Below are 23,530 nucleotides of genomic sequence, written 5' to 3'. Positions count from 1 at the left end.
GTGAAATGAGGGGGATGTGCTGATGGAGAAAAAGCACCCCAGTGGGTTCTAACAAATTATAACACCCCGTCCCCTTCATCATCTTAACAACCCCTCAGCCCTTGCATGTCACACATGATAACTGCTATCACGCGGCCTGCCCATTAAAAGTTATAGCAATGCAGCCAATTTAAGTGTGCGTGACACAAAACTTCTTGGATCGCAAGCTTTGCCTTAGTAGGTGATCATGTATAATTCACTCCATATCAATTCTATTTTTCTACGTTCCTATTTTCCCAAGTGAAATGGCTCAGGCTCAGGGTTTTATTTAAAGTGTGATGTTTCCAACTACAGACGAGTTATGGTAGTCTAAGCCTATAAACGCTTCCGACTCCCAAGATTGGGTTAATCTCCTACGAGATTTCTCTCCGGTCATCCCTCCGTGGACGTGTGAAGGCGATTATTTGTTTTATTTATCTGCGACATAATCGTGGATGTTTTTTTTGCCGCGATCCGCTGTTTTGAAGAGCTTCCTTATCCACCGGTTACACGGTGGAAGTGTGAATGTCTGTGTTGGCTAATCCTTTAAACCAGAGCCTCTCCGAGAGTGTTAAAAGCCCTTTTAGAAGTCTTTAATGTTTATTGGATATTCTGAGGTAAATGCTAACCGAGTCCCGGCGCTGCGGGAGGGACGGCGAGGAAATAACCTGCGATCGCTTGATGTAGATAGACGAAAAACAGTCCGACGGGCTAGATATGTTACAGGAGAATCTGTGAGAGCCAAAGGGGCAAACGGACTCTGCCAAAGAAAACTTTAACGTTTACGTGACAGTTTGAGCACCCCAGCGGAGAGAAAGCCTAGCTTTCCTTTATTCTTTTAATATAGTGGCCTGCTCGTATCGTTCATTTCAGAGAGCGGGCTGCGCGTGCACAAAATACACGATATTTATACCCTAGTTTGGAAAGGAAAAGTACGTTTAGTGGTCCACTGTACAATTTTAGGCCATCAGACTTACGCTTTCATAGCTAACCTACATTCAGGGCATGGTAATGTATTATTTGAAACAACTTTAAGTCTTCTCAGCTAAAAATGTGATACACTTTTTTTTTTTACTGTAGAATCACGGGAAAGGTGTCTTTAATGCGGTCGTATTAAATAAATGTGTTTTCAAATTATTCCTAAACCCAATTTTTAACCTCAAAACGGGGTCGTGTTGCGTTACAGTGCTAAATAATAAAAGCGCGCGCTACTCTGATCGTTTAGATGCACGTGAAACACATTTTCAGGTTACCTGGCAAAACCTTTTTTTACAGTGCAGTTTACTACCGCCTGTCAGTCGAATTTCTTCCTGATAAATCCCGATACTCCTACATACCGTAGTTTTGAGAGTGGGTGGTATCTCTCACTCAGTATGGTCAGAAAGAGAGGGAGAGAGAGAGAGAGAGAGAGAGTAGTTTATGTAAATGCTCCATTTTAATTATATTAGGAGGACGGCCCTATTCTCTGCCCAATAAAAATGGACCAGGGCTGACACCTGGTTATAAACACAGGAAGGATTCCAAAGTAGTAATCGCAAATCGGCAGAAAAAAACCCAACCGGCATCTTCAAGAGACGCAATGACCTCCAGTAAAGTTGAACTGCCAGGAGAGGTGAAGAACGACCCGGCTGCGCTCATGGCATCTCTTCATCTGGTGCCCTCGCCGGTACCCAACCCCGAAATCAAGTACACTAAGGTTCGTGAGACTTTTTGCAACTTCTTTTGAGAATCATAAAATCGCCTGAACGGGACACGCGAACTTCGATTAGGTGACATGTTTGATTTGTTGTGGCTGCGCGCAAACGAGTCAAGAAACGCAACGTGTTGCAACCATGGCATTGATAACAGACCCGCACTCACGCGTTTGAACCGAACGTGCCAATATTAATCTTAAGATGTTACGGCTAATAAGTACGATAGACCAGGAGACCTGTCTGCCCATGCATTTGCTAACAAATAGCAAGTTTTGCTCATATTCTTTACGCAGTGTAATAAGTAGCCTAGATCGATACTTAGTTCTGTTCCAATCTAATAAACTGACTTAATTTCTGTCCATATAAAGAGTGTAAAAGTCCAGATCCGCTGCCTGCTGTCTAAAACGCAAAGGCATCGATCACGAAAGTTTTCTCGATCTTGATATAGTGACAAATGAAAGTCCATAGAGCCTTAATAAGCTTATTAAAGAAGTTTTGCCCTGAACAGGTTGTTATTATGTACGGCGTTATCTCGCATGATAGTATCGACGCGCGTTAGAGATCCGCCTCTATCTCTCCTTTTAATTCTGTGCTACAGTCTGCAGTTCAGCCTAGTATCTAAATTATTCATGATGTCTTTATTTTCCGGACAAAATAAATAAATGCGCTTAAAAATCACCAGCACGCTCATTGTTGTGATCGCACGCAACATTCACCTCACCTCAATGACAGTATTTGCGAGCCGGATCGTGTGTAGGGACACTTGCTTTAAATGTTTTAAGCGCTCAGGGTCAGGGGTACAACCTAAAGGAATAAAAACGGAACACTTTGTGCATCACTAAAACTGCAGAGTTAACAAGTATAGCTCACTATAATGACAAGAAGGCGATGCACGCCAGCACGTTAAAGTTTTTTTTGACACTTTAATACTTTCGGGCTCGTTCAGATGTAATGAGGTTTCAGCACCAGCTATTATATAACTTTAACGTAGTCGTCTCTGAAAATGACAAAGAAGTGCTGAATCATTCCATAAAATGATTATAAAATGTAATCTCTCGTTTTTGTTGGTTAGGTCATCTTAAGTTATGCCAGTTTTGACCGTAATAATTTTATTGCCGCGAGGTGAGAGGATAAATCAAAGTGCAGCGCGGGCCATTATCACTGTAGTAAAGTTCAACCAGAGCAAGAGCCTCTGAGACACCTCTGACACACACACCCTACATCTCCTGCTCTCAGAAACACATGGGAGTGTGAGAAGGATTCATACTTAGGAATTTGTGTGCTGGCTTGTATGGGTGTGTGTGGGGTTGCAGTTTGGGCATTAGTGAGGTGAACTCCCTTCACACCCTTGTCCATCTCCCTCTTTTCTCTTGGTCTCTTTCTCTCTATCCCCACCCCCCTCTCACTTTTGATTTTGTGTGCCTGGTGCAGCGCAGCACAGTCTCTGATGTAACAGTCCAAATATGCCCAATCAATACTATTCTTTCAAAAGTAGTCGGTGCCGAGCCAAGTCTTTTATTATTTGTGTAAGTCTGAGGTTAAGCCATTTATCGAAACTCCTTGGGGACTTCTTAAGTTGTGTTTTCTGTGCTGTTAATGAGCGGTGCTTTATGCCAGAGACGCTGCGTTATGGAAATATCATTATCGGGCATACTCAACATCTCCTTCCTCTATCGGTGTCAACCGCTTATATAAATACTGAATCACATCCAGTTGGGCCATTTAAAGTAAAGTAACTTAATATCAAGCAAAGAAAGGGAGAGGTTGTAGGAAGTAATTCGGTTACATACAATAATCACTACAAAATATATTTTACGTCAGTTAATGTTTTGTTGCATGTGACCATATGGTTATTATATATAATCATAGTTTATTTATATATTATTTATTTTTTTATTTTTTTATTCCAATAATACATTTATGGTGCATACCAATTCTATTATTATTTTTTTGTTTTTATTTCTAGACTTATTTATGAATCCAAAAATGTATATAACAAGAGATTCAGTTTTTGTTTAATTTGTTTGCATGCTAAATCCAAATAACCCGAATAGTTACGGTTGTTTCATGTAAAATGACAGTAAAATTGCTACAACATGAACTTTGTGCTCCCTAGTAAACTTTTTACCCCACCTTTTAAGTTTGTGCTTATTATGTGACATTCACTACACCTGTATTTGTTACAGACTTGAGATTAAACATGCTGATAGGGAACTTATCTGCCTTGCTATTTAACATTTATGACCAAGCTTCCGCTTATCATGCCAATATTTTTCAAAGTCCTGTTGTTTGGTGCAAACACCTGAGCTCAGTACGCTTTACGGTCTTACAGAATCTCCTGTTGACTCCACACAGCGTATAAAGAGCGTGTTTGACTGGTCACGGGAGAGCTGGTCTGCTGAAGGACTTCTCTTTCTCCCTTTCTCTGTCTGATGGCCCACTGGGCTGATAATGGCACTAAGGAAGCCATAAATTTGTCTCCAGTGATGGCTGGTTATGGATGTTTTCACTTCTTTTTTTCTCTTTGGACGGAAGAGAGTAAAAGAAAGGAAAGGTTATGTTGATAGGTGTGTGTATCGGTGTAACTGATTAGGGCCCAGGAGTCTTTTTTTTTTTTTTTTTTTGAAAGAGAAGTGTTGGATTCCAGCAGACAGGGTGATGATTTGCTCACTCCGTTCAGTTAAAACACATAAGTGAAGCAGACTCTTGAGATTAAAACCTGGAACAAGGTAGGAAACAAGAGACAGGATATTACTCTCCCGTTTACCCCTGTGTTGTGCAACCGATAATTTCACATTCGGATTGGATGTGGTTTGCAGTCAGTGGAATTTATCAGTGATATTCAATAAACATGCATAGATAATGTCTGCATTGAGTTCTTTTTTTCTAATAAATGTGGTTTGATTGTGAAGAGTATAATAAATCCAAAAAATGAAAAAAATGTCATCATTTGCTCACTCATTATGTCATTCCAAACCTTTTTTCTGTGGAACACAAAAAAGTTACTTTGAAGAATGCATTGACTAAAAAATAAGTTATTTTTGTCCGTGCAATGAAAGTTAAGTTTTCCAAAAATAAGAGTGAGTAAATGAGTTTTCGTATTTGTCTGTGCATGTGTACGTTTAGTGAGAGCTTCATGGAGAAAAAGACACTTGATAGCCATTTTCTGGACATGTCTTTATATTTTAAGGGCTTAAGCGTCCAGCCAGGACAGTAGTGTGCGCTGAAGTGAGGACTTTTGTAAGCTAATCTGGGAGACAGCTTGAGTGAATGAGGTAGGCCCCATCAATCCGTCAGTGCATGAGATAGTACAGATGGGAGTCAGGGGGGTTTTCTGCTCTAGAAGCTGTCCAGCAGGGTGTAATATATGGCCGTGTCTCACTGTTAGGGTCAGTGGCCCTGACTTACGAGAGTCTGTCCCATACCTCTGGAGTTTTTCACTTCAAAACCCACCATTTCTTCACATCAAACAGCGGCCAAAGTAGAGCATACACTGAGAAGCTTGATTTATTGTAAGCGGCACAGTGAGGACTCTCTCTCTCACCCTCTTTTGCTTTGACTTATCATTTTCCCCCTTTCTTACTCTTGATCTTTTCTTCACATCTTCCTCACTGATTATCTTTGGCCTTTGCACTGTTTTTCTCCCTCAGGAACAAAATGCTTGATTTGTCTTTCTATTATTAACAATAGCATGTTTGTTCTAGCTCCTTTATTTAAATTTAGCACAGATATGCTAAGTAGGTATTATATTATATTATATTATATTATATTATATTATATTATATTATATTATATTATATTATATATACTCATGAACAGCTACTATTATTTATCACAACCTAACAACGTTTTTTTTATTGTTTTAACTATTTATTAATCTAGATAATTGGATTATTTATCTATAATATGTTAATTCAAACAATTGTAATTCATACACTGCATACATTTCTTAGACTGAAACTAAATATGCTATTGTTCATATTTGTTCAAAATGCATTAACTATTCCCAATTTGCACTCTTAAGACTCTTAAAACTGTTATTGTAGAAATTGATCAAGTTTAATAAAAAATAATATATTGTGTATTGTCAGTTCATAGAAACATTAACTAATGACAATAAATTGTTTATTAATGTTAATAAATTGTCAATTTGTCACTTCAGACTTACATTTTAACACTTTTATTATATAATGCTATCTAAAATTGACAGTTGGGCTGTCCCTGTCAACCTGCTCTCTAGGTTAACATATGTTTCCAAATTTGATATTTCACTTGTGGTAATTGCAATGAATTATATCACAGAAAAGAGAACGTGAGAACATGACATGCAGTCTCAAATCCATGTCTTAAGCTCCTCCTTCTCCTGTAACATCAGTAATTATCAACATCTTGAAGTGTGTCCAGTTATAGAGTGAAAGTGAGCTGCTCAGGAAAGGATATGAAACTTCCTGTGCAGACCGAGACCCGGGCTGCAGGTGCCCTGTTAGGATCCGTCTGGCTCTGGAATCCATGAAAACACAGATAAAACTCACATATATGAAAAAAAATAAAAATCATTTTACAATGGCCAAGAAATGTTTGCCATTAAATATCCCTCATGTGTCTCGGCCATTAGAAGGTGCTGGCGGCCAAACAGATGTTTCGCTGGCTGTAGCGCGAGCTTTGGCATCCTCCGTCCGCGTTCCTGCTCCGCTTCCTCCTGCAGTTGTGCGAAGCCTCCAGAGAGCTCGCCGGGGCAGATGAGAAACGGATCAGCACTCTACAACTGCTAGAGTCATTCGAGTTACCCCCCAAAAAGACTCTAGCTCTAGCTCCAGCTCTCCCCGAGGAGCAAAGCCGACCTCCTGCTTTTGTGGCCGATAACCCTCTTTCCTGTGTGAAGTAATGTTGGTGATAAAAATCTCAGCAATAAGGAGCATAAGCCTGGTGATGCTGTCATCGTTCGCCGTGGGTCCCTCTTCCTCAATGTGTTTGTGATAGGCGCTGCATATCTCGCCATCTAATTAGCTTTGCAGACGAGCGCAGTCAGCACCGTGAGACTGACAGCATGAATAAAAAAACATGGAGTGATTCTAAATGTTTGCAGCTGTCTTGCGCTGTGGCCTGCGCGTAAAATCTCGACCTATCCACACTCTGGCCGGTTTCGTAACAGCCTGTAGTACAATGTGTTAGCGTAGGATGAACTGGCAGCGCTTCTCTTTCTGTTTGTGTACTGCATCAAGTGGCTGTTTTGTTTACAAGATAATACATTTTCTGGCCCCCCGCTGTCGTAAACAAAATCTAGTTGTCGCAGCTTGGCGGTTAGTTTTCATTCTCGGCTCAAGTTTGAAAGTGCTCTGCCTCAAACAAACTTTACTCTCTATGTTTTTAGCTTAGCCACGCTGCGAAGACTTGTTGAAAATCATGAGAATTTAGGTGGAGCTAATAAAAGGAGCATTTGAGTGAAGGCTCGTTTCTTTCAGTTTCAAAAGCAAAGAAATATTTCAGTAAAATTACACATAATCTTTTTTTTTCTTCTTCTGTTTTTCTCTACCAAAATCAAGCAAGCAAAATCAAGTATGGTATGAAAGAAAGTATTACACTGAGCATGTTTTGTTTATAGACTGTTTGTCAGCCATGTTTACACTTGAATCAGTTAGAATAATTTGAGCTTATTTTGGCATACTTATTCACTAAAATGGACAAAAAGAGTGGATATTTAACTCCTTGTGACCTTTAAGAACTGCATTCTTTACTTCTGGTTTTAAAAATGAATTTTCTAGTTATTAGTGGTCAGTAAAAAGCATCTTTTGCGTTATAATTGTATCAGAAACATTCCGTTTCGATAGTAAAGTACAAATTCCCTGAAATAATGCTTAAGTATAGTAATGAAGTACGATTACTCAAGTTCTTTACAGCCCCGCTGAAGCCTCCAGCAGGGTTACGGCAAAGAAGCAGTGATCAATATGAATTTTTGCACTTTTGCACTTGCGTTCTTATCCCTTTTCTTTAATCAAAGCCAAAGTATAAAGAAAGCTTGAGAGTTGATTTACTGCACCGGCCTGTCGCTCTTTATCAACTTTCTCAATGGGAAGAGACAAAAGTCCGAGAGCCCCCAGAGCTCAGGGAAGACTGGGCCAAATGGCCTCTAATGGTCGCCTTTTTCTAGTCGTGATTTAGATGGTGGCCCAGTCCGCAGCTCACCCAGCATTCCCCTCTCCTCCGTTCCGGGGTGCCTTAAGTGTGGGGTTACGAAGAGCATAAAGCTACCCACCGTCTGCATTCTTCCCCGGCCCACTGGCCTGTCACAGTCTGCCCCTGATTTAAGGCATTCCACTACAGTGGCCTCTATAAATTTTAAAACTAATTCGCTCCTCTACGGGGCTTTCTGTTTTTGTAACAGGCCCTCGGCTCGACGAGACCACTGACACTTTTATGAAGTGCTCCAAATGAGAGTCAGATTAAAGGTGGCCCCCTTAATGCAAGAGGCCTGTGAGGAGCGAGCGAGAAAGAGAGAGAGAGACAGCGAGAGAAGGGAGTCTGATGTAAATGTATTGGAGAGGAATCGGCTTGGTACAGACTGATACCCAGCCTGACCAGGAGTGATTTATTTATGCCAGTTTTAGGGGAGACGCAGTGTGGGAGTGACTCGAACCGCCTCCAAGTCAACTGGCATTTTATACCTGTCCTAAAGTAAACACACCTCTTGGTTTACAGCCAATTAAATTGTACTTAAGCCTGTAAGTTTACATTAGTAAACATGTTGGAGAGCTTGAGGAGGCCCAGGGCCGCAGTTCACTTTGAACCAGACTTCTTCGTCTGTGCAGATGACAGGAAGAGTAAATGTGTTTTATGTAAGACTAAATGTAAAGCTCACAGCCAGCAGATGCTTTAACACCTTATCTGTCACTGGTTTGTTGAAGTACCATCTGTTTTTCCGAGTCTTCAACCGAATATTGAAATCACACGTGCCTTTTGCTGTGTGCATAGAGAAAGATGTATTTTTCTTTTCTTCTTTATCGAGCTTGAAAAATCCATCTTTTGGAATCTGAGGCGGTTGTTTTACGGGCCGCTTCTTTTAACGCATCACCAGCGCCAGAGTGCGGCCCGTGTTTTATGATCTCGTAAACGAGCAGTGATGTTGTGAAACGTGTGTCTGTGTGCATTTCTGCATTTGTGTGTGTATCGACGCACTTCTATCCGTGTGTCTTGTGTGTCTGATAGGGATTTATCTCTCCTTTCCCCTTTCCCCCACCTCTTTCTGTCTGGTTGCTGGATCACTCCCAAGAGAGTGATATTGGGCAGCCCTGCAATAGCACACGGTTCCCAGAGATTCCTCTCACACCACAACCATGAAACACACAGGGGGAGAAAGACTGTCTCTTTTAATTCTGTGCATCATCATGAAGTTGCTAACTATCTCACTGTAATCCCTCACGGGTCTAAAGATGCACATTTTATGGATGGTGTTCTGCATTAAAAAATTCTCATACAAACAGTTGCGTTAGAGCAGTTTTAAATACTGGTGAACAAAGTATCCAAATCTTATACTTGAGTATAAGAAGGCCTTATCCAAATCATGTACAGCATTTGAGTAAAAGAAGATGGAATAGAATAAAGCTTAGTGATCTGAACTCTGGAGTCTTGCACCAAATAGTATTTGTGATCTGATTCAGTAAGTTCAGCATAAAAGAATTAGCTCAAAAGATGTATTTGTTCATGAATCTTGTCTCAATTTCTTTCTTTTGAAATGTGTATATATATATATATATATATATATATATATATATATATATATATATATATATATATATATATATATATACATTTCAAAAGAAAGAAATTGAGACACAATATATATATATATATATATATATATATATATATATATATATATATATATATATATATATATATATTAAACAACACTAAAATTAAAAATGTTACTAAAATTGCTTTTTTTTTTTTTTTTAAATCCTTGTTTTTCATTAAATGTTTATGCCAAGTAACTTTTTCAAAACAAAAAAAGACGTTATTACTGCCCACCATTGATTTTATGTAGTTAATTTTTTAAAGGGGCCTCACTGTTGTGAAAACTAAACTGTTTCTTTCTCTTCTCTCCCTGCAGATTTTTATTAATAATGAATGGCATGATTCTGTGAGCGGTAAGGTCTTCAGCACATTCAACCCAACTACAGGAGAGAAGATCTGTGATGTCCAGGAAGCAGATAAGGTGTGTGTGTGTGTGTGTGTGTGTGTGTGTGTGTGTGCTTTTTAGCATGCTAGTGTGTTTGTCAGCAAAGTGTGTATTTGGTAATTGGTTAAACCATTGCCAGAAACAGGTTTGGCACAATTGCTCTGCTGGACTACATTTAGTCGTCCAGCACCGCTATTGTGCTTCTCACTTTCAGCCTTCACTCAGCATGAATAAGCATCCAGAACTGAAAGAGAGGGAGGAAGGGAGGGGGCTGAAGTTCAGTCTAATGTGGTTAAGCAAGCTTGAGGCTGTAGTTCCTCTCTGTAAATCAGGCAGAAAGTGTGGAAAACCAGAATGGATACAGGAAACAGAGACCCCCTGAACGTGCAACTGATGAAGTCATTGAGACTCATCCGGAATGAATGGGTTTCATTTGTCCCAGAGGTGGACAAACACCTGTTTACAGGATAAGGTTGTATCATTAAGTGCTCTCCTGTTTCTCCTCTTCTGTTAGGCTGATGTGGACAAAGCCGTGCAGGCTGCGCGCTCGGCCTTCTCTATGGGTTCGGTATGGAGGAAGATGGATGCATCTGAACGTGGGAGGCTGTTGTTTAAGCTAGCTGACCTGGTGGAAAGAGACAGTGCCTACCTTGCTGTGAGTACTTCATCCCACACAAAAACTAAACTTCTACTTAAATGTTTGTTGGGGGTCCTTTTCTGAATGAAATGTAGAGAATATAAGTGAATTTGATTCATTAAATGTAAACTTCAATGCAGTGTTGGATATAATGCAACCTTTACTTAAGGCGCATGTTAACACATACCTTATTTTTTATCCTGCACGATGATGTTTTTTTTTTATTTTTTTTTTTAATATATGTCTGATCCATATGTTCAGCAAAAAGCCAAACCCACGCTCTCTTGTTGACATCAGTTTTGACTCCCTCGTAACTATCACCTTCACTTGCGAACCAATGGCCAGACTTAAACTAAGTCTCATTCTAGTCAGTGCCAGTTTTCGGTGAGTGAGAATCAGATTTAACAGGACAGAGCCATCTGAGCAGACAAAGACGCTCACAACAATAAGCAAGTGTCTAATGAGTGGGCCTGTCTGTCTGCCTCAGGCTTATTGAAGCTTCATGGCAGGAGCCGTAGGAGTTGTTGTTTTTCTAACAATTTTGATTTGCCCTGCAAATGTCTGAAACCCACGATGATGACCATGCCGAGTTGAAACACGTGACCTTTGGGCGCTAACGATCACTTAGGTTAAGAGGGAAATGTAAAAGAGCGGTATTGTTCTGTTCCGTGATGAGCTTTTATCTCCGGCGTTCTTCCGCCCAGGACATCTGCTTTTACTTCCCACTCGTGGAGATGTGTCTAAAGAGACAGATTCAGAAACAAAAGTGCTATGTTTGTCTTTGAGCGTGCGGCTCTCCTCTGTAGCCATTTTGAGTAAATCTCTTTCATGTTACAGTTTAGACTCGGTCTTAAATGGACTGAAACAACAGATTTTCTCCATCCAGCTCTGAACAAGTGTCAGAGCAAATTGCTTTGGAAGAAAAATGCGATGTCCATGTGGTTACGATCACTCTTTATATCAATCTAATCCCACGCCGATAAGAAATCATGGCTGGCTGACACAGAGATAACAAAGTCAGGTCTCTGGTGATGGCTATATGAGTATCATGTTTCCTAGGGGAGCAGATGGAAGTGTGTGCTTTAGATGTGCTTTAGTCTGAATGCAGCATGGGGGGGTGTCAGGTTTAATCTCTATGAGTGATTTTTCATCACACGCCCACACTCTCATCTTCCTTCTCTCCTCCCAGACCCTGGAGTCTCTGGACACTGGGAAACCTTTCCTCTCCTCCGTCTTTGTGGACCTTCAGGGAACCATTAAAACTTTTCGATATTTTGCTGGATGGGCAGATAAGATCCATGGTTCCACGATTCCGACTGGTAAGATGACACTCATCCTGTTATAAACCCTTGCCGTAGAATTAGGCAGCATTGAAATTTTGGGGGTATTTCAAGGGGTGGGTGGAATCTAGAGTACAGACTTTTTTAGCATTTTTGTATCTACAAACATTAGCCTGGATGCAGTTTCACCTCACAGTAAACAGGCACATGTAAACAGAAATAAGAAAAACAGTGGGTGCTTTTTGTGGGATAGAACATAGGAAATATAAATATTGGGATTATTTGAATTCTCATTTTAGATCATTAAATATTTGAAGTTAATTGAGTTCATTTGCTAAAACAACAGATAACAATTTTCAAAAATCTAATTATTTCATTGTGCTTTACAATTAATCTCTGCAGTTGGTTATCTGCAGTTATCTTTTTTTGCGAATAAACTTTTTTTTTTTATTAATCTTTTTATTAAAAGGTCTTTTTATTAAAATAAGTTTTTTATTTCCTGTAAAAAATAAAATACATTCTACATAATTTTTTTCAACATGTAACATGTACACTACCATTAAAAAATTGGGGTCAGTAAGGTGTGTTTTTTACTGTCATAATACTTTCAGCAAAGAATTATTAAATTGCTGAAATTGTTAGTAAAGACATTTATAATGTTACATAGGATTTCACACATACGGTACGTTATATATTGAAAGTCATACAACGTCGCTGATATAAACTTTACAAAAAACTGGTTGTGCAGCAAAATTCTTTGGAGAGCGTGGAAGACGCATGCTCACTAGACTGAAAACTGTCATTATGTGAATGCAGACCAGGCCTTTAGGTGCAAGCCCATCCCACACATTTTAGGAAGTTTGACCTTGAGCAGAGAGACCACAGCTCTAAGCCGGGGCAGAGCTGTGTTTTCTCTGAGGCCTGCAGGAGATGTTGTGGGGTTATGAAGGTGCACTGAGGGTAAACAGACGAGGTCCCGTAACAGTTATAAATCTGAGTGCTAATGGCTGCCCTCCTGTGGAGCGCTGCCATCGGTGGAGCACAGTGACAGCTACGGGGCCGGGGGGCACTACGGGGCACGGGGGCACTGGGGGTCTGTTCTGGCTAATTTAGTTGTTTGAAAGGAACGCGGCAGGGAGCCTGGAGACTACGGGACAGCAGTAGACTTGCAGCTCTGATGTCACGGTGCAGCCATTAGTGTGCAAGTATGTGTGCGCGGGGGAGATTGTGGAGCCGCCCTTCAGGGCCCCCCTGTCACATGGGCCACATGGGTTAGAGGGAATCGAGAGAGGTGTCCGCCGTCGGGCGTCCCTGTAATTATTGTTCATTCCAGCTCTGTCTGTCACCATTTCTTTTGTGCTCTGATATTTGCGCTTATGCTGTCCTATACTGTCCTTTATGTAAAGCAGTCGCTCTTGTATTAGATAATATCTCTCTCGTATTCATTCTCTCATCTTATACAAACAAGCACCCATGCTGCTGCATGCTGTTATGATACGATTTTCACAGCGGGAGGAATAAAAATGAAGAATGGAGGAGAAAAGAACTGTAAATCCCCCTGTCAGCGCTGGAGCTCAGCACTGGGCCTTTGTTGTGTTGCTAAACCAAACTTGCATAGTGGGAACTCACAGAGATTTGCTTTATTTCATTTCCAATCTCATCCATAATAGAATTACAGCACAAACAAACAGAATGTGTGTTTTTGGCCTTCTCTTATCTGGCCACCAAGTGAGATGAATCACTGGCATGCCTCTCGTCCAGATGCTTTACGCCAACTGCATGTTTCCACAGCAAGGGATGGAGTGATCACGCTCTTTTCCATGTTGCCGTAACACAAAAACAGGGTCTGTTGTAGACGGGGATATTATCATTAGTTCTTTTTGCCTGATAAGTCAGCTAAAAATGACCTTTTCTGTATAATGCCTTTTATTTTTACCTTTAAATAAATTGTATTGTATCAATCTTCTTTTATTTTCTAGTCACACATATAAAGTATATTTGACCTAGAAAGTATATTAAAGTATATTTTTGATACTAATACTCTGATTCTCCACAGATGGAGAATTCTTCACTCTTACCAGACATGAGCCCATCGGAGTTTGTGGACAGATCGTTCCTGTGAGTGTCTTTTAGCTTTTCATTAATATATTTTGCTTAAAAAAATTGAACTCCTTAGTGAGGGTTGACATGCTTGTTGAGGTTTGTTTATGGTGGTTTAGTTTTTTTGGGAAGCCCTGTTTGTTTAAAGTTGGCCTAAAATGCGATTTAATAAATTCTTATTGTGAATGATTTCTCCATGCACATGTAAATTTTTATTCTGTGTTTTTTCAATCATAATGTCATAATCTTCTGTTGAAACCACCGACTTCTTTTCGGTGACATTTGATGCAATTTTCCCTTCCCCTTTACAAGCTTACATTCACATATGCATTTATCCAGTCAACAAGTGACAGATTAAACCAAGTTCCCACCATAATTAGTTTTATTCAGATGTATGTCACTAAACTGTAATAAATATCTTCTATTGCGCTGTAGTTCAGTATATCGCTCAGGTTACTGGACGTGTTTGAGGTACTTATTAGTTACTGTACGGTTGGCTACAAACAGACTGGCAGGAGGAGGTCATGGTCAGTGCCAGAGAGGCAGAAAAGAAAGAAAAGGGAACTTAGAAATAATGAAAGGAAAACTCATGGGTGAGTGGGAGGTACACTTGAAGGACAGAAATAGAAACGAGAAAGCAAAAAACCCCGAATTGTGACGATAAAGTGCTTACCACTCTAGACCTCATGACATGAGAAAATTATTTGTGTGGGTACTCTTTAAGAGCTGAAACCATTTATTTGTTTGCAAGTTCAAGATCATTTGCGATTCCTAAATTTTACATCAGAAAGAGAGGCGCACCCATGTTTACTGTCTGTATGTTTGTTCTATGAATCGCATAACTGAGAGATGAACGTGAGATGAAATTTAGGATTGTTTCTACGCAACATTTTATAAATGAGGCCCTAGGAGTCTGAAATCATTAGTGAAGGAGTTATGTTCTCAAGAAGCAGAGATATGAGGTGTCTGTATGAGCTCCCACAGTAAGTTCCTGACCTATGTCTGTACAGTGGAACTTCCCCCTGGTGATGACAGCATGGAAATTGGGGCCAGCGCTGAGCTGTGGGAACACTGTTGTCCTGAAACCCGCTGAGCAGACCCCTCTCACCTGCCTCTACATCGGTGCTCTGATCAAAGAGGTACAGCAACATGATTTTACAATGTTCTTTTGAATGACCGCATCGCACTCATAACACAGCCTTAAAATGATCAAAGTGATACAAAAGCAATATCAACACACGTTCATGCAAATGAGTGCTATTTCATCATTCGTTCCCCACTGCACCCAGACCTTTGTTGTTCTGCCTTTCCCTTTCTCTTGGATTAAGGGCCCTGTTTTCTTCTCTTCCTTTTGATGTTCTGTCCATCCTCTCTTCCACAGGGCCTGTAGGGAGGTCGGGGTGGGTCTGGATTCCCCCTCCACGGCCTGTGGCGTTCTTGGCTCAGCTCTTGTCTAAAGCTTTTTCCTCTCGTACTGTTTTCACAGGCTGGGTTTCCACCGGGAGTCGTCAATATTTTGCCAGGCTGTGGGCCAACCGCAGGAGCTGCGATCGCTTCGCACATGGGCATAGACAAAGTGGCGTTCACAGGATCGACTGAGGTAATTTTCCTATCAGACAAATGGAAGAATCACACCCGCTTCCCTCATCCTCCTTTCCGCCGGTGTGACATAGTCCACTCTTGATGTGGACTCGCAGTCTTGTGGTCTTCATTCAGGCATCACTGAAGTGTGCAAGACTGCAGGGTGTCACGTGAAACATTTTAGGCATTTGGCAAACTTGTAGGAGTCATTTGGAGCCACTGGGATGTGCAAAACATTTTAAGGGTTCAACGGCTGGGAGAGTATCATAAACAGGACAACACTGTACCTTATTTACTCCTAAAAGGCTCACAGAAGTACTAAAGGCCCAGTTAAGAAAGCATGTGATCATAACAGTATGGATATGTTTACTCTAGTCTGACATCAACAGACTGCACAGAAGAAATGTACAGGAGATATTAACGTTTAAACTAAGCACCTTTTATATAGCAAGATGTACTTCTGAAACAAACCCTTGATTTTGTTTGAAATTACGTTATACCAGTTCGTTCTTCAATTCCCCTTTGGGTATGTATTACTACTCTAAGCTACAAAATAAGCACATATTATGGCTAGATATAGTGCAAATTTGTACTTTAAAGAGTACTGCCCCTTGTGACAAGCTACTGTATCCCTATAGATACAATTTTTCCACTTTTTTTCTTACAGTCAGGGGCTAGTGAATTTATACCCAATTACTAATGAGAAGCCTGAGGAAGTTGTGTTTATAGGGGGTCTGTCTGCTGTCTCATACTACACACTCTCTCACATCAGACCACCTGGCTTTCCAAAATCAATTCTAATAAACAGGTTTTAGGTGGAAGTGGCAGTGAGATGTTAATCCACAGGTGGTCTGTCATAAGTACAGAACAGAAACAAGGATTGGACAGCATGCTCCCACTTCATATGTGCTGTTAATGTCGTGCCAGTCTGGTTGGACACCTGAGTTCATTTATGCTTTATAAGTGTCCTGTGCATACTGTATAATGACTACACTTTCTATTGAGCGCTATGCATGAGACATTAGACTGTTATACTGTGGCCCTGGAGGAAAAAATGACTCTTTGAAGCTAACTGTATAAATTTAATAGAAAGCCAGGGACTGAAAATAGGCACCGTTTTAGGCACAGAGAATTTAGCGCCTGAAAACAGGCCTCGCTGACAGCAGCATAACTCTGCTGTGACAGCGTATTTTAAACAGTGATTATCTCTAGCTACACTTGCCTCGCTGGTAAGAGCCCTTAAGCCCCTAATTCAATTATAGCCTCTCATAAATCGAAATATTTCAGTGTATGTTTTGATCTCTTCTTGTACTTGTAGCATGTGTTTTGTTATTAATTGAAGTGAATTTTGGGATGTTTAGAATAGACTGAACTAAAGCTTGTGATGCCTTTAGCTTGACCAGAAAAGTGAGTTTGTTTACATGCCCATTTATAATCAAGTTACGGCAGATTTTTACATAGTGGAGCCACAGTGTTCTGTCCAAGAATACTTAAATATATAAAGGATTAAATACAGACATCATGTGATGCTGATTAAATTCATGGCAGCTTAATTCAGCTATGCCATCAAAGAAATACACTTATTTTAATATTTATTATATTTCACAATGTTACTGTTTTACAGAGATTTAAATGCAGCCTGGATGAGCATTCTTCCAAAAATATTACAAACTCTTACCCACCTCAAACGTTTGAACGCTAGTGTAAATGTACTTTGTGTTTATCTTTATTGTTAAAGAAACAGAGAACTGTGTGTGTGGACTTCTCACACAAACAGAAGTGTTGTTTCAACAGAAAACCAAGCGCGTGTCCTTGAAAAGCACTTGTTGAAATGCAACAGATGTTTCTTTTGTGGGAAATGACAGTGAAGTAATTTCCCAGTTCTCAGCTATTTTGATGACTGCGATGACTTTTTCTTTCCCTTAAATCAAACTGTCATTTGTAAAGCACGAATGCAGTGACTGAGAAAGAAACATCAACAGGCCACACAAAATCCTCAGATGATCATAGCGTCACTGTGAATACGGTCTCAGCCCACCCGTCTTCCCCCACACTTCCACTCACTGACTTTCACAGGAAACTCATCACTATACACCCCACCCTCTCGCCCTTCCTCTTCACTTGCAGCGGCCACACAGCGTTTTGCTCTTCTCCTCGCGTCAGCACCGCTGCTGTGGTTGTTACTGAGCTCTAATCTGGACTTGATTAGGTAGCCCAGATCTCTCATACTGTGCGTGTGTGTACATACACAGACTCTGAGTCACTTCAGCCGTGTGTATAAGGGAGAACCAGGCCAGCGGTGGGTGGGTGGGTGGGGAGACAAGGGAGTGAAGCGTACTGGTGTATTATGACCTGCCCATTGCTGCTATTTGTGGAGTCTAGCCCCTTTGTGACGAGTGTGCAGTGTGATTTCTTTTATCTTACAGAAATCAAAAAGCACATTTAACCACAAATGGTTTCAAACATTTCATGCATTTATTATCATTATTATTATTATTTTAGAAATACAATATGACCATAATTTGCGCATAATAATAAATATAATAAGTACAGACAAACCAGGGGTAACATTAGTAAAAAAAAAAATGTAGCTCAGCTGTTTTAAGCTACTTTTTCCAACAATTTAGCACTGAACATAATTAGTTCACTAGAATGAACTGATGAACTGATTTGTGGTCCCTACACTGCAATTTTCAGCAGCTTTGAAAATGAAAAATTTGAATAATATTACTAACTTTTAACAGTATTTTTGATAAAACAAATGCAGTCTTGATGACAATATTTATAATAATCTTTATTCAAAACATTTGAAAAAATCCGACCGACCCTAAACTTTTGCGCTTTAGTGTATATTTAAAAAGGCTTGTAGTGCAGCTGAGCACTTTTTCAAAACATTAGCTTTATCATAGCATAACTACTTAAAACTAGTTACAATTTTAATATCTTGTAGCTTGATAAACTAAAGTAGCTTCCCAAAACTAAGAGCAAAACCCGTATTCATACAATATCTGTGAGAGGTAAGCATTGACGTTTTTTATGCCAAGATCCCAGCTTCCATTTTTTTCCACTGAGAAAGCTGAGGAGGATTGTTTTCCCTTCGTCTTCTCCCCTCTCCCTTTCTCTTTCCGCTATCTGATGGAAAACAGATAGAGAAAATATTCACTGTCAGTATGTTTTGCGGAAAGGAAAAATGTACAAATGTTTGTTTATGGTTAAGAGTGCTGCTCACCAGCCTCTAAAGCACTGACTTGGCTGTGAAGAGACGTTTTCTCTCTCAAACACACACACACACACACACACACACACACACACACACATGCAGTTGGAAAAGAATAGTTTGACGTGAGCATAATGTTCTCTGTGATGTGAAGCAGTGCCATGGACAGCAGCTGTGCGATGTCTGCAGTGCTTACACAGGCCTGAACAGCATGTAAGATGAGAGCCTGTCCAGCGCTAATGTGAAACTTTAGGTGAAAAGAACTGTGAAATCAAGTTGGAAGAGAGCGCATTCAATGTAGAGCAGCAAACGACTCAGGAGTAGACTCCTGTTAAAAAGAAACATGCTCCTTAAGCTCAGAGTAACCAAAACCAGAGCATAGGCTTTTATTTATGCACTAACAAAGCCAATAAATGCATTTTAAAGGTCTTGTTTCACTGTTATTTTGTGGCATCCTACACAAACCTGCGGTCGGCTCTTCCTGTTCTCGATTATCCAGCAGATACTTGGAAATTCCTTTCTCTTTGGCCACCACCGTATGCGCTAATAGATATTTAAGATGTGAGCCGCATCCCATGGGCCTGATAATGGCACTGGTCGCCTTCTTGAAGAGGGACTTCTCATGCGGCAGGATTTATTAATGACAGCATCCCACTGATGTTGAGATTTAGTAAGGCTCCTCTGCGACGTCCTGGTGATTAAAGCGACTCTTCTCTCTCCACAGGTAGGCAAGCTGATCCAAGAAGCAGCAGGAAAGAGCAATCTGAAGAGAGTCACGCTAGAGCTCGGGGGAAAGAGTCCCAACATCATTTTTGCAGATGCTGATTGTAAGTATTCAGACACTGTTTTACGGCTGGCCTCCTGTTGTCCCGCTGCAACAGTTTGTGCACAGGTGCTACTCCACAGACTCTCACATCAAAGACCTTCGGGGATCTTTTAGAGCTGCGTCTGGGCAAAAAAAAATGGAGTGTCTTATGTTTCCGAGAGGCCCGTATACATTCAAATGAGCTTATCTCACTTCCGACACCCTTGGCCCTTATTGTCTCTAAGTAGCCCAAACCAAACCAAGGCATAAGTCAGAGCTTTTAAATGTTTTCAGCAGCCGTGAGCACGGCCCCCGTAAATCAGCCGAATGGACCCTGCCCGGACGCATCACACCACAGCCGTAAATCTGCCGGCTCCCATTAACCCTTCAAATGCCACAGCCTGCCACCCTTTTCCCAGGTGTCCATTATCCCACACAGATGCACATACTCACGTGTATGTATGCATAAACAGCAGACTCGAGGAGATAGGTTACAGCTGTTTAACTAGAAATGTGTGGCTCCAATTCTATTAATAAATGACTTATTGGCATGTAGGGGATAAGTTGCTCATTTATCACCTGCTGTTCTTTGTTTTATTTAAATAATTGCGCATTGCCGGACGATGTTAAACGGTGTGTTTTCTCTTTTTCTCAGTTGAGCTGGCAGTCGAACAGGCTCATCAGGGTGTTTTCTTCAATAATGGTCAATGCTGCACCGCTGGTTCCCGTATCTTTGTGGAGGAGACCATTTATGAGGAGTTTGTGCGAAGGAGTGTTGAGAGAGCACAGAGAAGGACAGTGGGAAATCCCTTTGACCCAACCACTGAACAGGGACCTCAGGTGAGACCCACTTCATAGCTGAAATACTAAAAATACCTAATATATACAGAAGTGTGGGTTCAGCAAAAAAATGCATTTAAAAACTTAAGTGTACTTTTATATGTGCTTTTATTCAGCAAGGAAGCAATACACTCAAAAGAGAGAGCAGAGGTGTATAAGTTACAAGACTTCTATATAATAAATGTTCTGTTGAACTTTCTATTCATCACAGAATCATGGAAAAAATGTTAAGCCAAAAATATTAAGAAGCAACTGCTTTCAACATTGATTATGATAAGAGACGTTTCTTGAGCAGCAGAATAGCACATTAGAATAAATAGGCTGCATTTATTTGAATATTTGAATATTCATATTATTAAACTAAATCTGTGAGTGCTATCAGAATATAAATAAAAAATGCAGTACAATTAAACATTATTAATTAAACATGACATTATATTATCTGCATGATCAATATTGAGAGAAAATAAAGACGCAGTATTGAGTATCTGACCCTGTCTGTGTTGACTGTGTCAGGTGAGCGCGGAGCAGCAGAGTCGTATTCTGGAGCTGATTCAGAGCGGCATCACAGAGGGAGCTAAGCTGGAGTGTGGAGGCAAAGCTCCTCCTTCTAAAGGCTTCTTTGTGGAGCCCACAGTCTTCTCTGATGTACAGGATCACATGCGCATTGCCAAGGAGGAGGTAAGCTAGACTGATCTCTGAATTATGAATCAAACTTGGAATGTTAAATGTTCAGAGTATTACAATAAAAAAAACAACTACTTTGTTTCAGATATTTGGGCCAGTTCAGCAGATCATGAAATTTAAAACTATTGAAGAAGTGATTGAGAGAGCCAACAACACAGAATATGGTCTGGCAGCGGCGGTCTTCACTACAGACCTCAACAAGGCCATGACTGTTTCTGCAGCTTTGCAGGCCGGCACTGTCTGGTAAGAGTTCCTCACGTGAAAAAAATCAAATGCCGTCCATTTGTTTGGTTTTGGGCCCTACTCTTCAATTACGTGTGAAAGAGAAAGATTCCTGAAATAGAACTAATATGTCACAGAACTGAATGTAATATCACAAAATCGCTAAAACTGTGAAATGTATTTTTTGTTGTGCAGGATCAACTGTTATAATGCCCTGAGCTGCCAGTGTCCTTTCGGAGGATTCAAAATGTCCGGCAATGGTCGTGAACTGTAAGTGCATTTATAGATGATAAAACATTGCGTTTTCTATCCATCTGATTTATGTTTCCACTGACACAATTGTTGTTCATTTTCCAGGGGTGAGATCGGACTGAAAGAGTACACAGAGGTGAAAACCATTACAATGAAGATGTCAGGGAAGAAATCTTAAAGCACAGCTACGTACGTTCCTAGCAGCGGGAAGTCCTTCTCTGAGGTTAACCACCAGCCATTATCCTTTGGTTGTCTATAGTGGTAAAACACCACACAGTAACCACCCAACACTTCTGCATTGGAGCACCTCTTCTCCTGCATCTTCGTAGGCTGTTCTCATGAACTACTCTTCATCTCCATCCCGCGTACACTAGCATCTCCACATCCACCGCCACAATTAACTGCCTCCATCCATTCCAGCTGTGACCTCCTTTCGCCGGCTCCACTAACCATACTAAAGCACTCGGAGTCCCGGTGAAAGAGGGCTACGCTTTTGACCACTGCACCATCACCGTGCAGACACTAACAGACTACGACCACTCTCTCTGACGGTCTCCCACGGCAAGTGGCCAGAGGAGGTCTGTTGTGTCCGAGGAGAGCCATTCTCAAACCTCATAATTAACTTGCCTTTCCACTGGGTAGAAATCTAGTAGGCATATTAGTTTTTACTAAGACCACTGAAGCTCTCTATCTCAGAAAAAAATATGTTTTCTTTGAATGAGTATTAATTCTAAAATTTGTGTAATTGCTTTGTGTTTTTATTTTTCATTTCATTGTTTGATCGTTTTTACTATGTATAACTTTGTCGATGTCTTGACCAATGTAAACAAAAATGATTTACCTCAAAAAAAAAAAAAAAAAAAAAAAAAAAGAAAAAAAATCTTTGGTGTGTATTTTCGACAAATGATTTCTTATTGATGCCCATTTATTGTTAGGTTTAAAGAATTATGTACTATGAATATAGAAGTTAAGATATAGAGTAATTTCTTCATTAAAATGTTTTACTCAAAGGCTTTTCTTGAAGGTGATTTTCTAAATGGTCTCATTGCAGCTTAATGACAGCGGGGAAAAAAAATCATTAGTAAAGGATGGGAAAAAATTCCCTGTACAGAGATCCTTTTGCAAGATTCATTTCAGCTTCAGTTGTTGCATTTTTTCAGATAACTCGGAGTATTCAGATTTATGTCAAGCAGGGTGAGAACAGGCTGAGTCAGAAATTGTTTGGTAAGAGCTCTTCAGATATGAGCAACTAGAGCCAGATAAAAGAAGCACCCAGTAGTGCAACTACCTTAGAAGTTGCATTCCCAAAGAAACAGTCACAATGGATTTTCCCAGCAGCCCAGCCAATCTGCTGATATCCTTAGTCAGACCAACACGCATGATGAAAAGACTTGGCTACGTTACACAACACTGGTCTGGATCTGGAAGAGCAGAAAAGGACAGCACAGAGCTTTGAACTAGACCACAGAAAGACCACTACAGTGATAGTTCGCCTTCCTGTGGATGGCATGGAAATTAGTCTCAACCGTTTCCTTATGACTTAGTATGTGACAACAATGGACGAACAAAAGTGGTTTGTTTCACCTCAAAGACAGTTGCTGCATGTTCTCAAGTGTGAACACGGGAAAGTGTTGGAAGGTTGCTGGTGAAAGGCCTTACAAGGATTGTTTAATCCATTTGACGTTGTTGCACAATGGTGTCATCGACCCTTCCCTCCTTAGGAGTCTGTTGAATAGTATTTATAATCCTCTGGAGTCTCATATGATTACAGTGTACCAAGTTCACACCGATATTTCTACATGACAGTAGTGTAAAATCGCTGCTTTTTAGCAAGAAAAACATGATAAATCAATAAATGGCGTTATTACAGATTTTATGTGTGATTCTTAAGGGTGTATTTTCATTTTTATGACTCTGGTAGTGCATAGTGAATTCAAATGAATATTAACGTTCTCACACCCTTACACATTTCTCTTTCTTCAAAATGTGAGAATGATCACCACGATGGCTTCTCCTTTGGG

General features: G+C 40.4%; 1 protein-coding gene across 1 annotated transcript; it reads left to right on the top strand.

Annotated features, from left to right (window-relative positions):
* The first annotated feature begins 1,455 nt into the window (after positions 1-1,455).
* On the top strand, positions 1,456-23,380 carry aldh1a2 (aldehyde dehydrogenase 1 family, member A2). Its single transcript, XM_043245278.1, has 13 exons — positions 1,456-1,714; positions 9,820-9,924; positions 10,403-10,543; positions 11,715-11,844; positions 13,862-13,923; positions 14,916-15,044; positions 15,392-15,505; positions 19,428-19,530; positions 20,164-20,348; positions 20,865-21,029; positions 21,121-21,278; positions 21,453-21,527; positions 21,615-23,380. Exons 1-13 carry the CDS (start codon positions 1,598-1,600, stop codon positions 21,685-21,687), a joined length of 1,557 nt encoding a protein of 518 aa, XP_043101213.1. The 5' UTR covers positions 1,456-1,597; the 3' UTR covers positions 21,688-23,380.
* Positions 23,381-23,530: the final 150 nt, after the last annotated feature.

This window comes from Puntigrus tetrazona, chromosome 7 (assembly GCF_018831695.1).
Source record: "Puntigrus tetrazona isolate hp1 chromosome 7, ASM1883169v1, whole genome shotgun sequence".
Lineage (NCBI taxonomy): Eukaryota > Metazoa > Chordata > Actinopteri > Cypriniformes > Cyprinidae > Puntigrus > Puntigrus tetrazona.
This window is presented reverse-complemented; position numbering and strand designations above follow the sequence as displayed.